Source organism: Tachysurus vachellii, chromosome 6, assembly GCF_030014155.1.
Source record: "Tachysurus vachellii isolate PV-2020 chromosome 6, HZAU_Pvac_v1, whole genome shotgun sequence".
NCBI classification, from domain to species: domain Eukaryota; kingdom Metazoa; phylum Chordata; class Actinopteri; order Siluriformes; family Bagridae; genus Tachysurus; species Tachysurus vachellii.
In genome coordinates, this window is record NC_083465.1 from 1,990,347 (window position 1) to 2,009,446 (window position 19,100).

Below are 19,100 nucleotides of genomic sequence, written 5' to 3' on the forward strand. Positions count from 1 at the left end.
AGGTGGTGCTTGTCTAGTATTTCTGCTCAGATGTTGAAACAAAAAAATTGCAGACTGGCTTTGGGCCCCGAGAGACTGGCTTTAAAAAAAATAGCTGGTTACTGCAGTTCTTTAGCCTGACAAAATATTCTTTTTTAGTTCACGGAGGCTGCTAATTTAAGGCTGAATGCACCTGGTACAGCATGTGCATGTTATTGAATCACAGAAAAAGTGGCTTGGGAAAAGCTGATAAATGGCCGAGTAAACAAATCCAAGACACCAGGAGAGGCTACTCTCAGTTGCATAGAAAGTCACATAGTTCCAAAAATAGAAACAGACATCAGGCTTAAACAGGATGACCAATTCTTGTGCAAGGATAGACAAATACAGAAAAGAAAAGCACACATTTTTATAACTGGTACATTATGTCAATGTTTATGGAAATTTAATTTTTAGTAACTAGATTCTCAGATCTGTTTAACTAGTGTAGATTTCTTTTCCTTACAGTGTCATTCATGTGGTCCTTAGAACTGAAACATCACAAACCATTGCATTTGCCATGTTACAGCAAAAAAAAAAAAAAAAAAACCCTGCTACTGTAACTACTGCATTTCATCTGGATCTGACAGCTGTCCTGTGGTCAGGGGCTTTATAAGAAACAAAGACATACGAATGCAAAAGCCCTCAGCTTGTACAGAGGAAGTGTGCAAGGCTCGAGGTAAGTTTGGGAAGGCAGGAAGGCACAATGCGGTTTGTGCAACTAAATACAGTATGATGCATTCACGTACCGTGCACAGAACGAACGCACACACACACACAAACGCACACAGTGTTTTGCAGGAAGTCAAGCCACATTGCTTTAAAGCCGCTGCAAAAGGAAGTGAAACCGAAAGTTTTTAAGATATTTGTTTTACATGCTAAACAGAACAAAAAGTAGAAAACTAAGGGCTTGCTCTAATAAGTGGACTTAATTAGGGTAACCATTCTACCTCACACCTTATATATATATTTATATATACAGGTATTTAAATACTAATTATTTATTCATCTACAGGAATCTGTCCTCGTCAAGATATTTATAAAAAAAATATTTATTAATATAAATAACTAATTAGTGAGGGAGAACCAATATAATAATATAAATAATCATTTAAATAATATATATTTATATATATTTAAATAAATAATGTTCGAATTTTACCTCACACATACCATATTTAGCAGTTTTACCTCAGACATTCACACAAAATACATTTACTATTTGTACCTCACACATTTTATAAAATTCTCATATTTACTAGTTTTACCTCACACACAAACTGCTCACATTTACAAGTTTTACTTCACACACAAAATGCTCACATTTACTATTTTTACCTCACACATTTATATAAAATGCTCGGTTTTAATGTACACACATTCACATAAAATACAACACCGTGTTCTAAAGTATGTTCCAAAGGTTTATTTACAAAAAAAAAGGTAAAGACGGGGGAAAAAAATCAAAACTGAGACAAAATGGCAGCTGTTCTCCCTGAGCTGTACACAAAATACAGAGCAAATCTACATGCGGTTCACACAGAGGACCCTTGCACACACGTGACCCTCATAACGCACAAGCACGCACACACACACACACACGCACACACACAGAGGGAGAGACCAAAGCCTTTATACAGTACATAACCAAGAAGTACACAAGAAACAGACCTTTCAAAAATGAAAATAAAGGCTAGACATTGTGTCAATATACAAAGGTGCTCTCAGTGCCAAGGTGACCTTTTGTAACCTTTCCACCGAGGGAAGAGGATTATGTCAATCACATTCTGGATCCGCACATGAAACTTAATGAACGATGTTTAAACCAAAGGAGGGGGGAAAAAGAATGTGATTAGCATGAAATCATTGTATTTAATTTGGATTTTTCTTCACTCACTGAGTGCCAATCATTAGCTAGATGAAGAGAATCTTATCTATGTACAAAGACGAACAACTACATGCAGATATTCACAGTGAAAATGACTATTGCTGTGTACAAAATCTATTTACATACAGTATTAAATGGAAAATAGTTACCAAAAATAAAACCAAAACCTAACAGTGACTAGGCTAAACTAGACTTAGCAATAACATCCTACACAGTTTATAACTTCAGTGCTAAATAAGCCTCGCGGCTCTGTTTCGCTGTGTGTCATGACACATGGCTCGAATTTGAAATGTTTAGCGCTGGAAAATAATTCTTCAAACAGTGAAAACAGAACAGTCCGTACGCCATTGCTGTTTAACCCTGTACTGTCACTTAACATTGTTAACCTCCGAAATCAATCAATCAATCAGGTTTATGATTATCATCCAAAAAAAAGAAGAGAAGAAACACTGGCTCTGTGTGATCATTTATGGTTTCGCAAGTTCTTCATAAGGGAGCTTGCACTTGTCAGGGTAAAAAAAAATAAAAATAAATAAAAAATCCAGGGACTAAAGTCTTCCTCACTCACAGATGAACATATGCATAACTCTATATGGATATTCACGTGAGAGAAAATGTTCGCGCGAGAACAGGAGGGAGTGTGAGAATGAGCGAGAGACGGCAATGTGTTATGAAGGGTGACGATGCTGGTTTGCGTTTAGGCTTAAAATGAACTCGATGTGAGAATCTTTTATGAAGTGAACATGAGAGTGCATGATGGGAGGATTGATAAGTCAATCAGGGGGACTGTATTCATAAAGCTCTAAATTTAAGCACCAGGTGTGAGATCAGTATCGCTTTTTGTCGCTTTCCTACTTTTCTCGCTGAAGTACTCTTAAAATGATGCTTTTGTGTGTCTGTGTGTGTTTTTGTGTGTGTATATTTGGAGTGCGTGCTTATTCATCAGTCCTTTCTTTGCGTTTGCTGTCCCTGTTGTATGTTCCTGTTCATCTCCTCCTCCTCCTCTTCGTCCTCTTCTTCATCTCCCTCTCCCTGGCTGATCTGGAACTCTTCGGGAGGCCAGCGCAGCTCTCCGCTCTCCACCTCGCCCTCCGTCGCCTCCACCACAATGGACGGAAGGCGGTCCTTCAGCTTGCAGCAGCGCTCCATGTCCGACGGATCTGGAAAGATCTGCGAGAGAGGAAAAAAAAAAAGTCATTTTTCTTCGGTTGCTCTTAATAAAGTGTCAAATTTTAAACGGTTTCCAGAACAGGACAATTTCTACCAGAAAAGTTTCCACATTAGGAAGTGTAAGTGAAATGATACAGTGAGAAATCTTCAGCGCTAAATGATCACAGGTTCAGTACACCACAGTATCAGCTTACAACTTTACTTATCAAACAGTGCATTTAGTCACTCGTTTTAATACGTTTAAGACTTTTTGCCAGTATGACAGTGGAATGGAATTGGACTTAATGGAAGCATAAACAAATGAATGGTTGGGAGGTCTGATCTCAAATGAGTCAAGACTCGGTTGTCTTTGAGTGCGAGACGTGGTTTTCAAATGGGCTTCATATTAACAGCATGAGCAGTGGAATGAGACATGACAAAAAATATACAATGATCAACATAGACACAACACAACAGGAGCAAACTCAATTTTTTTGACCACTGGGAAAATTAAAGGTTTTATGTAAAAAGCAGCCAGTTTCAAAACCCTTTTTTCCAGACTGCATCTTATTCCATCCTCAAGGTGAAATCTATAGCAGGCTTCAGATGTGCAATACGCTTTCTACCCTGAAATCCATCACTACACTGTCAGCACCAGACAGGGCAAAGGAATGAATGTGTGTGTCACAGAGAGATGAAATTCAACATGTGTGAGAGTTCTGCGTGCGTCACCAAGACACAAAATTGCCTGAGAACCCCCGGCATAAGGTTGAAACAACTTATAGGAATGGAAGAACATGGACGAACATGGGCTGGTCTCCTGTAGGTTCTCACGCACCCTCTGCATCCTTATTTATATTCTTCATTCTTGGCTTGGGGAAGAGGAACATACCCAAAAGCTTCATTTTGCCTGAGAATCGGTCGTCCCGACTCATATTTTTAGCTCCGTTTTGTTACGTGGACCAAAGGGATAGAGATGTCATGGTCTGGGAAAAGAGGCCTAACAGAGGAAAGGTCAGGAGAGAGGGAGGTGAGAGACAGTCATTGCATCAGCTCAGATTTCAATTTGGGTGAGATAAAAAGAATCAAAGAATTAAACTATGGTCTCAAATACAGCCTGAGATGATGAAAGGGAAAAAGGAAGAGTTCAATAATCCTCAGAAACAAAGAAACCTCCAAATTTTATATGCATTTTATATTTTTAAAAACACTTCAGGGTCAACCATATTAAATAAAAAAAAATTATTTTTGACCGCTTTCTCTCGTCATCCCGACCCTCGTAAACTTCCCGTTACATCACATCTTTATGTGTTTTACTGAACACTTAAAAACGTTGCTTTTTTCCTGGGTTACAGGCAGAAAAACAAAAAGGGACAGGAAGGATGGCTGGAGACTGTCGAGGACGAGACTTCTGTGCAACACGACACAAAGCCTGCAGCCTGAACGTATTCGTAAATTTCTCTTGAAGCTGTCAGAGCGTGTGACAGGACCCTGCTTTCCGTCCAGACTCGTCTGTCTCGCAGAAGCCAGAAAAAACATCAGCAGCCGGCATGACTGTCAGATTTTATATGAGCCGTGATGGCGGCATCAAATCCTTGCATGGTTCAGCACCTCAATTATCACACACACACACACACACACACACACACATGCTTTAAATAGCTCGAGAGCATTAATCTTTGTGCACTAACGAGAGACAATGAGAGAGAGAGCAGTCCCTGAGGAGTGCAGCTGGAGAGGAGAAGAGATACGAGGAGAGGAGAAGAGACCTCAAACAGCAGTCTGGGTAATATGCTAATGAGGACTGCACTACTCACTGCTTTACTGAAAAACAAACAAACAAACAAACAAACAAAGGAAAGCTCCCTAGCATATTTTGAGTGACAGACAATTTGTACAGTAAGTTTGCTAAGTAACGTTCATCAAGTAGCTCGAAAGAGTAACAATGTGCAGCTACTCCATTTTAATCAAATGCAAATGCAGCCTTCACACTTCTGCCTTCTGATTTAGGTCCTGCTTTACCGCTGAACAATACATAGGTATTCATTCGAGACACTGCACCGCTTGCGGTCCTCTTCCTTTTTTTTATTCAAATTTTCTTACATTTTTAAGAAATGAAAAAGAAGCACAATTCACTGTCTGAGGCCACCTTCTGAACGGAAGACAACGATGTTAAGCCTGGCCTGAAAATCTCAATATGACTTGGTGTGAAAGCAACCAGCGATTCCTTGAAGTGATAGAAAACACAACAATGTTTTTTTTTTTTTACTCGTTTTGCTGTGAAGCGGATAGAAATTTTGAGTACCTGGAAAGTGAGGCGGTCTTTGCTTGGGCTGAGCCGTATGTCCTCCATTGGAGTGCTGCTGATCATCACTTCTGTCATCTCACGGCACGGCACAAACACAGAGCTGCCAAAACACACACACACACACACACACACAGAGGTCAAAGGTCAGGTCAGAAAGGCTAATAATATGTTGGATCTGCCAAACGAGGTACTGTTTATTAAAATTAATTTTTTTTTGCCTTCCACAGCATTTTATCAGTAGAATACCAAAGAAATCTTCACTGGGCACGTTATGATCTGTAGAACACCAGAGCATCAAAAGCTTTCAAGCTTGACTCATGTAGCAAGATAAATCCCTTGAGAAACACAGGAACATTTTTTCTTTTCCAAGATCATCCAAAATGGAAAGATTCATGGTTCTATGAATGGCTCCTTCATGGTTCTTTAACATTACATGTAGAATTCTACAAAATAAGAGTCCAGGTGAGAGCCCAGTCAAGGGAAATAATTTTTTTTTTTTTTTTAAATATATAAGGAAACAAGTAAATTCATTCCAGACAATCCAAAAGATCTTCTTGCACCTTTACCCGCTCTAAAAGTTTAAAGCCATATTATTGTAATCATCACGACTTACAAACACCACATGTATCTCGCATTGATAGCGATACAGCATTCTTTGGTTTGTACCTCTGACGAACAACAACAATTGTTCTACAGAAGATCCTCAAGCAACCAAAGCGTTCTACCACGATGAGGTGGATGGTCCATAACTCTGCACTTTGTGTGTGTGTGTATGTATGTGTATGTATGTGTATATATATATATACACACACACACACACACACACACACACACACACACAAATACACACATATAAAACGAGTGTGTGTGCACATCACAGTCATTATGAAACCGTTGTGGGTGTGCAGGAGACCATCGCATGGATCCGACACCAAGAACCTCCACAAAGAATTTTCCATTCGGTTTCTGCAGCATAAAAGAGGCCACTCGGGTCAATGTGCATTGCCCAACGTGCACAAAAAACTGTCAGAAATTTCAGCCCTCTAAAAAGCAATTTTATGGTGCGGTGTGCAGGAGAAACATCGTACTGGCTGTACAGGGCGAGCATCTATTCCTGGACCAGCTGAGACTGCGCTTGAGTTTCTTTCTCACACAAGTTATTTAAAAGTTTGCTGGTGTAGTGGTCAGTGTGGGCACACATGCACACACACACAAACATGATGGGTCCAGCTAAATAAACTCCAGCAAGAGCATTTATAGAAGCTTGGGGTGAAACAAGATTAAAAAAAAAGGAAAAGTTCCCAGACCTCTCACGGACTATTCTGGATCTGAAACGTTTCAATACATCAGCATTCTACTTAGATTTTGTTCTAACTAACAGCTTACAGGAGAAAACATCTAACCCTTCAACATCATATCAGCTACCATTAACTATAAAGCTACCAGGTACATCCACGATGATCATATGAACTGTTAACGTATCTGCCCAGTGGATGAGGAGATTAGTAAATAAAGCTAACGAGATGGCACAATAAAAGACAAAGCCAGTGTGGGAATAGATTGCAGGTTGGACAGGAAATGGGGAACTGAAGAAACATCGGAGCACGCAGGGTGACACAGGATGTTTCAGTTTAAACAGCTTTTCCTGTGCGATGTCCCATGATGTTCATCATTAAACCCTAGACACGAGCAAATGTCATCTCATCCCTCCATCACCTCCATACTAAGTGCCAACCATCAGATGGCTCTAAATCTCTGGATTACTGACGTTGATCTGCTTCTTATAAACAAACTTTGTGCATTTAGCCTTGCAAATGTGTTGTAGGAGCTGTAACCTTGAGCTAAAAAACGTTTAAAAAAAAGTTGTTTATGCTGATATTCGTTTGAACAAATTGTTGAAGGGAGCTAGCTGGTTAGAGTGCGCTAGTCATGTTATGGAGAACTATTTCAGCATCATCATGCCAAGTGAGTATTAATTCATTATGGAAACAACGAGTGAGCCGAGTAACAGTTAGCCATCATCGTAAATACACTACAAATGTGGAAATGTGGGCGTGGGAGGGGCTTGTAGAGATCGGGGGCGTGTCCCGTTTTGCATATTTCTACAGTTTCTACAATGAGGGAAAGAGTGACAGGATTCCTGATTTTTTTTTTTTGTGTGGAAATCTTCTGCCACAGAGTTTATTCAACGTCTAGGATCCTGAAGTGCTCTTTAGGTAGCATTCCTTTTATAAGAAACGGCACAAGAAAAAAATAAATAAATAAATAAACAAAGAAAAATTAAACTGTTAAAGCAAAAACAAATAAGAACATCAACGTGTAAAGAAGCAAAGGAACCAGAGGAACCAGGAAGTCCGATTTCTTCCTTTAAATGGAATATCCTGTCACTTTTTAAAAAATTTTGTATTCACTAATCAACAGCATGTAATTTATTTTACCCATTTATAGTGGAGGAACATTTGCAAAACAAAGTGGTTCCTTGTCATGTTGCTATGGAGACCACACCCTAAACGATTAGACATTCTGGAAACGTCACCTTTCGACCAATCGAATGCAGAATTTAACAGCATCTTTAACTATCCACTAAAATGCTAGAAAAATTTCTGGAAATCCAATTATTATAACAAACGCACAATAAACAAAGAGCTATAAAAGGGAACTAAGAAAGAAAGAAAGAAAGAAAAGCATCATTATTAGGAATTAGGATGCAATGGTGAGTGTTCTCTCCTTTCCCCCCCCACAATCCTCTGTGATATTTACTACAGAAATTGAACGTTAGAGTATTCCAGCTGTTAAAACGTGATGGGAATAAAAGTAGAGAGAGAGAGAGAGAGAGAGAGAGAGAGAGAGAGAGAGAGAGAGAGAGAGAGAGAGCGTGAGAGCGAGAGAGCGAGAGAGTGAGAGAGTGAGAGAGTGAGAGACAGTGAGAGAGTGTGTGAGAGAGAGAGAGAGAGTGAGAGACAGTGTGAGAGAGAGAGAGAGAGCGAGTGTGAGAGAGAGCGAGAGAGAGAGTGTGTGTGAGAGAGAGAGAGAGTGAGACAGTGAGAGAGAGAGAGAGAGAGTGAGACAGTGTGAGAGAGAGAGAGAGAGACAGCGAGAGAGAGAGAGAGAGAGAGAGAGAGAGAGAGAGAGAGAGAGAGAGGGAGACAGTGAGAGAGAGAGAGAGAGAGAGAGAGAGAGAGAGAGAGAGAGAGAGTGAGAGACAGTGAGAGAGAGAGAGAGAGAGAGAGAGAGAGAGAGAGAGAGAGAGAGAGAGTGAGAGAGTGCGCAGACATAATGAATGTGCAATGATTACAGAGAAGTGTGCCTGAAATCTAAACACTCAAGCATTGCTAGCGATATTTCAGCTCTAAGGCTACATAAACATCCTGCTCTGCTAAGAATAACAGAACATTGTTCTAATAAAACACAAAAGCGGGCAGGAGGAGAAAGACTTGTGCAACAATTCAAACTCCACGATCGCTGCGAAAAAAAAAGTCCAGGTCATCCGTCGCATCATCTTCGTTTCCATGGTATCGGAAATTTCTAGAAGCCCTGGTGAAGTGCCCTTCATAAAGCAAACAAGAAGTCAAAAGGATTGATGCGGACCATTAGCGCTGAGAAGAGCTATTCTTAGCATGAAAGCAAAGTGTCAGAGTGAGGGATTTTTCCAGTCTTTCTATTTTGCATACAAGACTAAGCAACATGCTGCGACATGTCTGACACAACATGATGTGTACCTAGTATTGTAGAAATATCATCATGTAAGGGTGGGTGCCATTAATATTGAAACACTCCAGTGTTATCCTCGCCATGCTCACGCTCATCATCCAGCTGTGGAAGCATTACTAAAGATTTGTCTCTAATCTCTAGGCAGGACACACAGCGCTACAGCAGCGCAGATTTGAACCTGGAGCCTTCCTGACATCTAAATCTCTTCATCCGCTTTAATAGGAACCATGGGAGAACGCAGCCTAGCGGATTAACCGAACCTGAGCAGCTCAGGATGTTTGGGGAAATTAAAAAAAAAAAGCCGGCTCTTTGTTCTTCTGTGAGTCACTGGTAATTTCCTCAACGCTCTGAGCTAGTAAAACAAAACAACGCCGATGCTGTCGTTGTTTGTTAAAACAAAAAAGTACATAAAAACAGATCAAACGAATCTAAAACAAGCTACAAGTTCCACTGCTTCATCTTTAAACTATGAAACACTGCATTCACTCTAAAGATGCTGACTGATCCTCTTTATCTTTAAAAAATAACAACAAAAACACCACATTGGGCGGTTGGTGGGGTGAGATAGGATCTACATACTGTATGCATCATGATAAAGACTTTTGAAGTGCAAGGTTTGTCCTCCAAAAGTCTACGTCAAGATAATTTATTTATAACGACCGAGACTCTACACTTGGTCGGCTGGCTGGAAGACCCACAATGCATCAGGTCCGTCTCTTGGTGCTGACACATGCTACACTCACAGGGCTACTAGATTGCACATACCTGGCATCGTTTCCCATCTGCTGTGGTTGTATATCTTAGCAGTCAGTGTGGTAGCCAGAGGGAAGGAAGCAGACACGGTCAATGGCGCTTGCCAAGCAAAAAACGACTGGCAGATGCAAGCAAAAGGTCAGGAAAGAATGCAGGGAAGTATCGATGGCGTATCTCCTGCCAAAGCAGTATACATGGGGCACAAGCAAATGGGTTCAAGCAAGATAGTGACCAAAAATATCATTAGAAGAGGATTAGAGTCAAGACTGTGCCGAGGTTAAGCAAAATCACAGGAGTTTGTACTCCCGGCACCGTGTTCAACTCGACACTGTAAACTCTCTTGGTTCTCTAGTCATATCTTACTGGGCTGCAAGATAGCAAAAGGAAACCACCAGCAAAAGGCCAGGGAAGAAGCAAAGCAAGCAGTTCTTTAAAGAAAAGGAGCTCGACATGGAGCTTTTAGCTGAAGAGATTTTTAACTAGAAGAACTGGCTTTTTATCAAAATCAGCCTTGGAACTGGACACAACTGGTTCTTCGTCACATCAGCGGAGAATCAAAGTATTAAGACAAATCTAAAAGCCACGTTTTCCGTCGTTATTACTGTAGTTTATTACGTTAAACACTAAAGGACCATCGCAGCTGTTCTACATTTTACCCTCTCAAACCAAAGAGATTTTAAGGGTGTTACTGTAGATTAGCCTCAACCCCTCCTTTGGTTGTTTGAGCATGAACTCAATGCTGGATACAATGAGGCCCATTTTTCAGCCGTTTTGCTCAGATTAGCCGAAAGAAACCTCTAAAAGTTTAAGCCTGAACACAGCGTTGGGAAACACAATTAGTCCATCCTGTTCCTCCAAGCACAAGTTATCCCTTCAAAGCTCTTTACAACAAGACGAACGATTTACCACTCAAACCTTTCCATAATTCTAACAATCAAAAAAATCTACAAATAAAAGTAAAAAGCAACAGTTTATAGAGTAAAAATAACCAAACATGAACTTTGGTTAGACGTCTTTGGAATCACCAAGGCTTCCTCAAACACGAGTTTAAAGAGGAAACACAAGGCCTTTGTAAGAGAAGAGATCAAGAGCTTTTGCAAAAAAACCACCAGCTATTGCAAGCGATTGCAGGAAAACAGTAAGCGCACAAAGAGACAGAGCTCTGAAGTTCTGGTAAGGAGGTCAAGCCAATGCATCCTGTTCACAGTGCAGAGCAGTTCAAAGGGGTTATATAAACATTAAACGACGTGGCTGCGGAAGTGCTATTATTGACGGTTCTCCATTTTTTTACCCCAGGGGTGGGTATGTGTTTTCTGCTTTGCTAAAGCGTGAGGCGACTAGTTCGTGCTTCAAGAAAGATCAGGTGATTGCAAGCTCAGGTGATGTATCTGTACTAAGCATAAAATGAGGTTTAAGTGATGTTAAGGGAGCAAGAGAGCGATGATATAGCCAGGTTCTAAAGTGACTTCAGCCTTAAACTTTTGATCCAATACAGAGCTATTTTAGACTCTAGACAAATTCAGGTATTTTCTTGTTTCATTAAGCAACGGTGGATCAATCAATTCCACACAATGGAACATGACCTTTCAAAGAGACTAGGAAAGTAAGTAACAACCGAATGACTCACATTGACCGCATTGCAGGATCAGAGTGGAAATACCGCTGTGAAACTTCCAGTGCAAGTCTAGAATGTAGTCTAGTCATTACAGCTTTCTTCACTTTCGAATTCGAATACCAGGTCCAAAAAAATAAAGACCGTTTCTAACCAATAACATTTCATTATTTTGGGTTAGAGATACACCTGGTACCAACACAAAGTACAGTGAGTACCTTTATTTGTCAGAGTGTAGGGCAGTGGTCCTCAAAGTCAGGCTGGTTTATGAAGCCGTTATGTTTCTGAGATCGTTATTAGTCTGTCGGACCGACTCTTGAATCTGAACCACATCGATTCACTTACAAACCTGTAAATATCATCAACCTGATTTGTGTTGGTGGAAAGTTCAAGAATAAAAAAAAATCCCTAATAAACACACAAAACATCAGGCTGGTGCAGTGAGTCGCACTGCTGCTTCATACGCAAAGGTCCCTGGTTCGATCCTGATCTCAGGTTACTCAGAGATCCACGTTTTGGTTTGCTCCAGGTTCTCTTTCCACAAACAAGTGTGTGTGTTTGTGAGTGTGTGTTTGTGTGTGTGTGTGTGTGTGTGTGAGCATGAGCATGTGAGATGTCTGGTGATGGACTATCATCCCATCCAGGATGTATTCCCGACTCACAGCCAGCGTTCCTGGATCAGACTCCGGATCTTCCACAAACGTAATCTTTCCACAAGATAAATCAACGATTATGTTTGGTGCAAAAGTTTGCACACCCTTATTCTTGAGTACATCAGTCTGACACACGACTACTACTGGGACAAAAATAAAAACAAAACAAATAGAAGATCTAGGTGTACTGTAGAGTTTTTCTACAGTTCAACCAACTGATAAGCTAATATCCAGATTAATGTCATTAGAATTCCATTCAGGTGTCATGAAGATGACATGATGACATTAAGGCTGTGTCCCCAATCACTCCACACTTCGTGCTCACGCGCACTATATCACACATAAAACAATAGGATTAAGTGCACTAGATTATCAAGACCACGTGGTTTGGGACCAAGCCATGAAACTCAGACTGCATGTGGGTTTTTATCCTGAACAGTTCATTTGTGTTTTACAGAAGAGTTCAAATGCTGTCAAAGAAACAAACAAAACAAACAAACAAAAACAAAACAACAACGCAAACAAGGTGTATAATAACAAATTAATAAGAAATAAGAAGAAGAAAGATGGAATAACTTACCGGTACACCTGAGGATAGTAGGCAGTCATGAAGAGCTTCACGACATGGAATTTGTAGCAGTGCAGATGAAATTAAATGGCAGGATGAAACTGTTGAAGCGTTTAAAGGACAGCAGTCAGTTATTCATCCCCAGCACTGACACTATCAGGCGCGCGCTCCACGCTCCTCTTTTATGGAAGAGGCGGGGACTTTCGAAGAAGCCACGCCCCTTCGATGCAGAATATTCATGAATGGCAGTGTGGGAATAAAGAAGGTGACGTGAATGACACGGGAACCAATCAGCAGCCGTGTTTAGATGACGACAGTGGAACAAGGGCTTCGAGACATTGGACACACACACACACACACACACACACACACACACACACACACACACACACACACACACACACACACACACACACACACACACACACACACACATCCCAGTCTTACCAATATACACAAACATCAGTGCATTCCACATGCAATAAAACATCTTTTCCTTTTAACTAAATCAATAGATATAAAACATAAATAATACATTTTCTGCATGGAGACTAGTGCAAAGTCATCACAAGGTCAAATGTGCCAGGCATTCCAGTAAGTAGTAGTGATCATGTTCAGAGATTATCATTACAATACACTGCTTCATTAATGCAGGTCTGACTATAAATTCTATTAATATGCTGCAGGGAATAAAGCTAATCATGCATTGTCATCACTTATGATGTTCATCCTACTGCTTTTGACTAGTCTGAGACGAAGATAAGGGCCGAGCTTCGTCCTCGGGAAGTTATCGGACTTCTGAGAAGCTTTCCGAACAATCTTTGCTCCAGAGTTCAGTGTTTCTATTCCTTCACTTGTGTATACACTGTATTGTACCAGGTCAACAAACCGGCAGCTCAGCATCTACAGTATACCTGTAACTTTACTACAGTCATGAAGTCATATCTTATCTTAAGATCTCCTGATGATCCTTGGCTCAGTTCTCTTACTGTGTTAATGAGGAACTTTTATATTATAGATTCCTTCATAAATGTCTTGTTATCTCCACGTAGGTGAGCTTTAGTCTGGACTAATGAGGATAAAGTAAGTAATAAAGGCTGGGTACAGGTTAGCATTATAATTGTACCAGCACAACACACACACACACACACACACACACAAAACCTTATCACTACTGTGCTGTGTGCTTAATGAGCACTTTCCAGCAAATAATGTAAGAATTTCATTGCATATTGTACACAAATAATACATTTGACCATCCAACATCAAATTACAGACTTTTATAACTGCTATAATAACCTCTACTTTTCATTGAAGGCTTTCCAGTAGACTTTTGAGTTTATATTTAATCAACACTGCCATCTGCTGGTCACTAGAGATGTACCTTGATTGACAAGCCTGCCATGTAGTGGCGGATTTAAAGAAAGCACATCACGTTTTGTTTAAAACTATTACATATAATGCTATTTGTGATTACATAAATAATTTACCAATGCTGGAGTGAAAATAGTTCACATGAGAAGAACCAACAACAAACATCTTGAGGACCAAGAAATAATAATAATATGGAGGAAAAAGTTCAAAATGAGGAGAAATACATGCAATGAACTTTATTGGTGTGTTCTGTACATTTACATTGTTTTTTTTGTGTGTGTGTGTGCCACAATGATGACAGCAACACTTTTCCATGCACAAGGTGTGTTAGTGATCCCCTCATTACCACAGCATTTGGGTGGAGATTTCTAGACCCAAGAATCCTCCACATTTACTGTATATTAAGTACAGCAAAGTAACAGAGAAATAAGAAGATACACGTGTACATACTGTATAGTGGTAGGATTCAGATAATTATCCAAAACAAGCTTTCATGCATGGTTACTTCCTGTGTGTGTGTGTGTGTGTGTGTGTGTGTGTGTGTGTGTGTGTGTGTGTGTGTGTGTGTGTGTGTGTGTGTGTGTGTGTGAGGGGGTTGATTTGTGCAGGTGTGCAGAGCATGTTGGGTTTCTCCCCTTTAGCTATATTGAGAAATAGCACCGAGATTCAAAAAGGATGAGGAACTGAAACACACTCCCACCACCTGCCTCTTTCTCTCTCTGTCTCTATGGGTCTGTCTTGTTTCTGATTGAAATATAAGACCCATGTATCAGAAGGCTCTCAGTTCTTCTCTGATCATCTCCACACCATGATCCTGAACACAGTGTCAGTCACTGGACTCCTGCTCTCCTTCACCGTCACCGGTAAGACCATCACTATCACTGTAATGAACTTCAGTAAAGATGAAAAGTAAAACACTTGTGTGCATCGGTGAGATGAAGCAGATCTCCTGACCCTACGATGAAGATGATGGTTTTACATTAACAGCTATGATTTACAAGTTTTGCTCATCTTGTCCAAAGATGTCCAAATCTTAAAGTCCAAATCTGTGCAGATGTGTAACTGTGTCCATGTCATTCTCCTGTCTGTCAGGTTTGGCGGCGTACAGTTTGAGTCAGGAGAAGTCACGCCGACGGCACCTTCTCCCAGACCAGTCTTCTGAAGCTCACTAAGCAGCGCTGGAGCTCCGGGAGAACCTACACGTGCCGTCTGAGTCACCCGGCGCTTTCCACACCGCTGAGCCAGAGCACCAGCCTGGACCTGTGTGGCTAAACAGAAATCTAAACATAAAATAGAGATGCATTTCAGAAGTTCACATGCTCTTTAGAAGCTTGCTTTAGATCTGAAAATACAGTATACAATAATAAAGTTCTTCTATATAATTGACCCTGTGGCCTCCTGGGATTGATTTTTTTTTTTATTCTAGCGTTTGGTTGAACAAACTCTCCTGTTTTCTTAACAGGCACGATTTAAAAATCAAGCATAGATGCATGCATAAGATTTTAGAACGTGTAATTGTTTAATATTAATGACATCAGGCTACATTTCGGATTAAACCGTTATTATTCATAAGAATTCTGTAAAACATGTCCAGAATACTTGATTCTGATTGGTCAAGAAGGTGTTGATTCACTAACACTACATGAATATACCTGCAATAACCTTTTAACCTGAATTAATACTGATTAAATATGAACTAATGATGAGTGACAGTAAGGCATATGTACTAATTACTAAACTAACTTAACTATGACATGAGTCATGTCATATATATGTGATGTATAAATAACAACCACCTTAAATACAGGTCATGGAACCATGTCAGGAATAATACAGTATATGATACAGAACATCTGTGTTAATAATTTATTTATTATCAGTTTTGCATGGAAGTTCATCTATCTATCTATCTATCTATCTATCTATCTATCTATCTATCTATCTATCTATCTACATAAACATGCTATACAACAAGATTATTATTATTATTATTATTATTATTATTATTAAAATACTATAGGTAGACGATGCTAACTGGTAAGCATTAGTATTTATCCAGTTTATTATTAGTAGTATTTTGGTCTGAAGAGTTAACGAACAGTTTTTATGTTGCTCAGTACTGTACAAAAGACCCAAAAGAGTTTACACAGAAAAACATTATTTATTTTCCACCATCAGGTCGTCATTTATCTGTGGATATAAAAATGTAGTTTTTAATCTACGTTAAGGTTCAACGAAATGAGGCAATCTGGTGGAAAAATGGAAAAAAAAAGGATAAAAAGATCAAGAACTGAAAGTCGTATGCAAATTCAGGGCCTCCGGATGAAACACTATTAACGGAGTTCTGCTTTCTCCAATGTCATTCTCGAACAACGTGCACTTCTAAAATGGAGCTTACAGTCCAGATTAACTTGCTGTTTATAAACATTTACCTATAGATTTAACCAATCACCAAACCCTCAAAAAAGGACCAAGTGTCCAAATAAAATGTATGAAAATTGACCTTATGAAGCTTGTAGGCACATTTGGTTTATTTGCTATATTTATTTACATGCATGCACATATTTAGAGAACCAGTAATGTGGTTAAAGTTTGTGTGTGTTTGTGTGTGTGTGTGTGTGTGTGTGTGTGTGTGTGTGTGTGTGTGTGTGTGTGTGTGTGTGTGTGTGTGTGTGTGTGTGTGTGTGACCAAGTGTGCCACCTTGGTACCCTTTATAAGCCGCAAAGCGTCACTCGGCACATCACTCACTCACTCATCTCTCCTCTGTGATCATCTCCACCAGTATAGTCCACCATGAAGATCCTGGTCACTATGGCTCTCGCTGGACTCCTCTCTCTGCTCTCTCTCTCTGGTAAGACATTTTCACTGAAACTAATATATCAATGCACATGTTCACGCTCGATTGTTTTCCATGTTGTAAAAAAAGAAAAAAGAGAGAATAAAATAACATTAACATTCCAATCTGTACAATGGACACCACGTTAGAGGAACAAGGTAAAAAAAGAAAAAAGACTGGAAGATATCGAGTGTCTAATTCCTTCAGTCAGGGTTTTATTTTACAGAACAGAGATGAAACCAAGCATTAAAATGATCAAGTCTGTAGATTTAGTCTGATGCAGTGGGAAATCCAGCTGGATCTGTGAGAACGTAAGATCACACACTAATACAGTATTTGGGATTTTTGTGTTTCTGCAGGGATCGAGGCCATAGTGCATCTGACCCAGGAGAAGATCTTAAATGTCAATGTAGGACAGGATATAAAGATTCTCTGCAGGAGGGATACTACAACAAGCTGGGTCATTTCATGGTACCAGCAGAAAGTTGGAGATACTCCAAAGTTCCTACTAGCTGATGGCACCAGAGCCAGCGGCCTGTCCAGCAGGTTCTCCTATACGGACAACGGCGCAGACGAGTACCTGAACATCGCCCGAGTGGAAGCTGAAGACGAAGCCGTGTATTACTGCGGCTGCATCATCTGTGACAACCATCACAGTGCTGCAGTTCAATTAAACACTCGTACAAAAACCTCCTGAGTCTCACAGTCGTCCTGAGGATCCACACCGTTCAATCCAGAAGCTCGGATCCAGTCAGGAAATGTTTGAATACACATCTGTTACGATTTCTCAAGTCACATGGAAGAAATTCCTGATGCTTTGTCAGGTGGAGCTTCAGGATTGTGTTCAGAGGTGTTCAGGCTAAGCAGGAGCAGTGGGCTGGAGATACAAGGTTTTTGTACAGCGCTGTGTCACAGTGCCATGGCAGCATCGGCGGAGGCACCGAGTTAAGAATCGGTGAGTCTGAATTTTTTGTTATATTTAATAAAAAGTGAGATAGATGTGATTTTTATCCAGATATAATTTAACAGCCACATGATCGTATATTTAGTATCAAACAACTTTATCGAACTAAATTTATACTCAAATTTTATTTTTATTTAATCATTTTATTGTATTATTTTTAAAATTATTCAGCAACAACGACAAACATTCAATTAACATTTATTTCCATTTTTATTTTTAAATAACAAAAACTTTTGGTACATAAATAAAAAAAATTTTAGTTAACCAAATTTTACTATTTTACCTTTTTTTGTGCAAATAACTGATTACATTATTTTATGTTTAAATAATTAAAAAAATAATAATTGAGGAATAATTGACTACATGCGTTTAAGGTACATTTCCATCTTAATTTTTAAATAACATTTATGTTACGATTTATTTCTTTTTAAATCATCACTGAAATTATGAATTAGCATATAATAATAATAATAATAATAATAATAATAATAATAATAATAAAACAACTTTGGATGACGATTTGTATTTATTTCCTTTCTTTCTTCCTTTTTTTTATGAATAGAATAATAGAATCAACCACATGAAATAATTCATAATTAAATTAATTAATTTGCCTTTGACCTAGTGGTCAAAGGCAAAGACCATTAGACTTTAGACTTTGGACTTTCACACCATTAGACCTGGTGTAAAAAGTGAACTCTCTCTCTACCATATCCAAAGTGCCATTCTCACTGACCTCTGAACATCTCCAGTTTCAACTCTTTCCAATTTGTTGTCCTGTGCAGCTCGTCCGTCTTCTCCTCCGTCCCTGCTCCTGCTCGCTCCCTCGGTTTCTTCGCTCTCTGACGGTGATGTCAGTGTGGTGTGTGTGGCTCGGGGTTTTTACCCTGACAGCGTTACCGTGTCCTGGTCTGAGAACAGCAGCAGCGTGACAGGGGACGAGGTGCAGACGACTCCGTCTGAGCGTCACGCCGACGGCACCTTCTCCCAGACCAGTCTTCTGAAGCTCACTAAGCAGCGCTGGAGCTCCGGGAGAACCTACACGTGCCGTCTGAGTCACCCAGCGCTTTCCACACCGCTGAGCCAGAGCACCAGCCTGGACCTGTGCGGCTAAACAAACGACCACACTGCTTTTTCAGCTGTTGCGTTTTTTTCTGTGTGTAACGCGTCTCTAGTCTTTATTCTTTGTTGCTTCAAATCTTTTACTATAAAAATAAAGCTACAATGTTCAATTAAAACCTTATACTCCAGATCTTATCCCGTTT

General features: G+C 39.8%; 2 protein-coding genes and 1 long non-coding RNA gene across 3 annotated transcripts; 2 read left to right on the top strand and 1 right to left on the bottom strand.

Moving 5' to 3' along the window:
• Positions 1 to 1,429: 1,429 nt before the first annotated feature.
• lbh (LBH regulator of WNT signaling pathway) lies at positions 1,430 to 12,829 on the bottom strand. Its single transcript, XM_060871718.1, has 3 exons — positions 12,673 to 12,829; positions 5,361 to 5,463; positions 1,430 to 3,076 (listed from the first exon to the last, which is right to left on the bottom strand). The coding sequence occupies exons 1-3, from the start codon at positions 12,699 to 12,701 to the stop codon at positions 2,849 to 2,851; spliced, it is 360 nt and encodes a 119-aa protein (XP_060727701.1). The 5' UTR covers positions 12,702 to 12,829; the 3' UTR covers positions 1,430 to 2,848.
• A 1,942-nt stretch (positions 12,830 to 14,771) lies between these two features.
• Positions 14,772 to 15,420, top strand: LOC132846918 (uncharacterized). Its single transcript, XR_009648559.1, has 2 exons — positions 14,772 to 14,897; positions 15,127 to 15,420. It is a non-coding gene; the product is annotated as an uncharacterized LOC132846918 (long non-coding RNA).
• A 1,323-nt stretch (positions 15,421 to 16,743) lies between these two features.
• On the top strand, positions 16,744 to 19,083 carry LOC132846917 (immunoglobulin kappa light chain-like). Its single transcript, XM_060871719.1, has 4 exons — positions 16,744 to 16,886; positions 17,231 to 17,519; positions 17,789 to 17,826; positions 18,621 to 19,083. Exons 1-4 carry the CDS (start codon positions 16,829 to 16,831, stop codon positions 18,947 to 18,949), a joined length of 714 nt encoding a protein of 237 aa, XP_060727702.1. The 5' UTR covers positions 16,744 to 16,828; the 3' UTR covers positions 18,950 to 19,083.
• Positions 19,084 to 19,100: the final 17 nt, after the last annotated feature.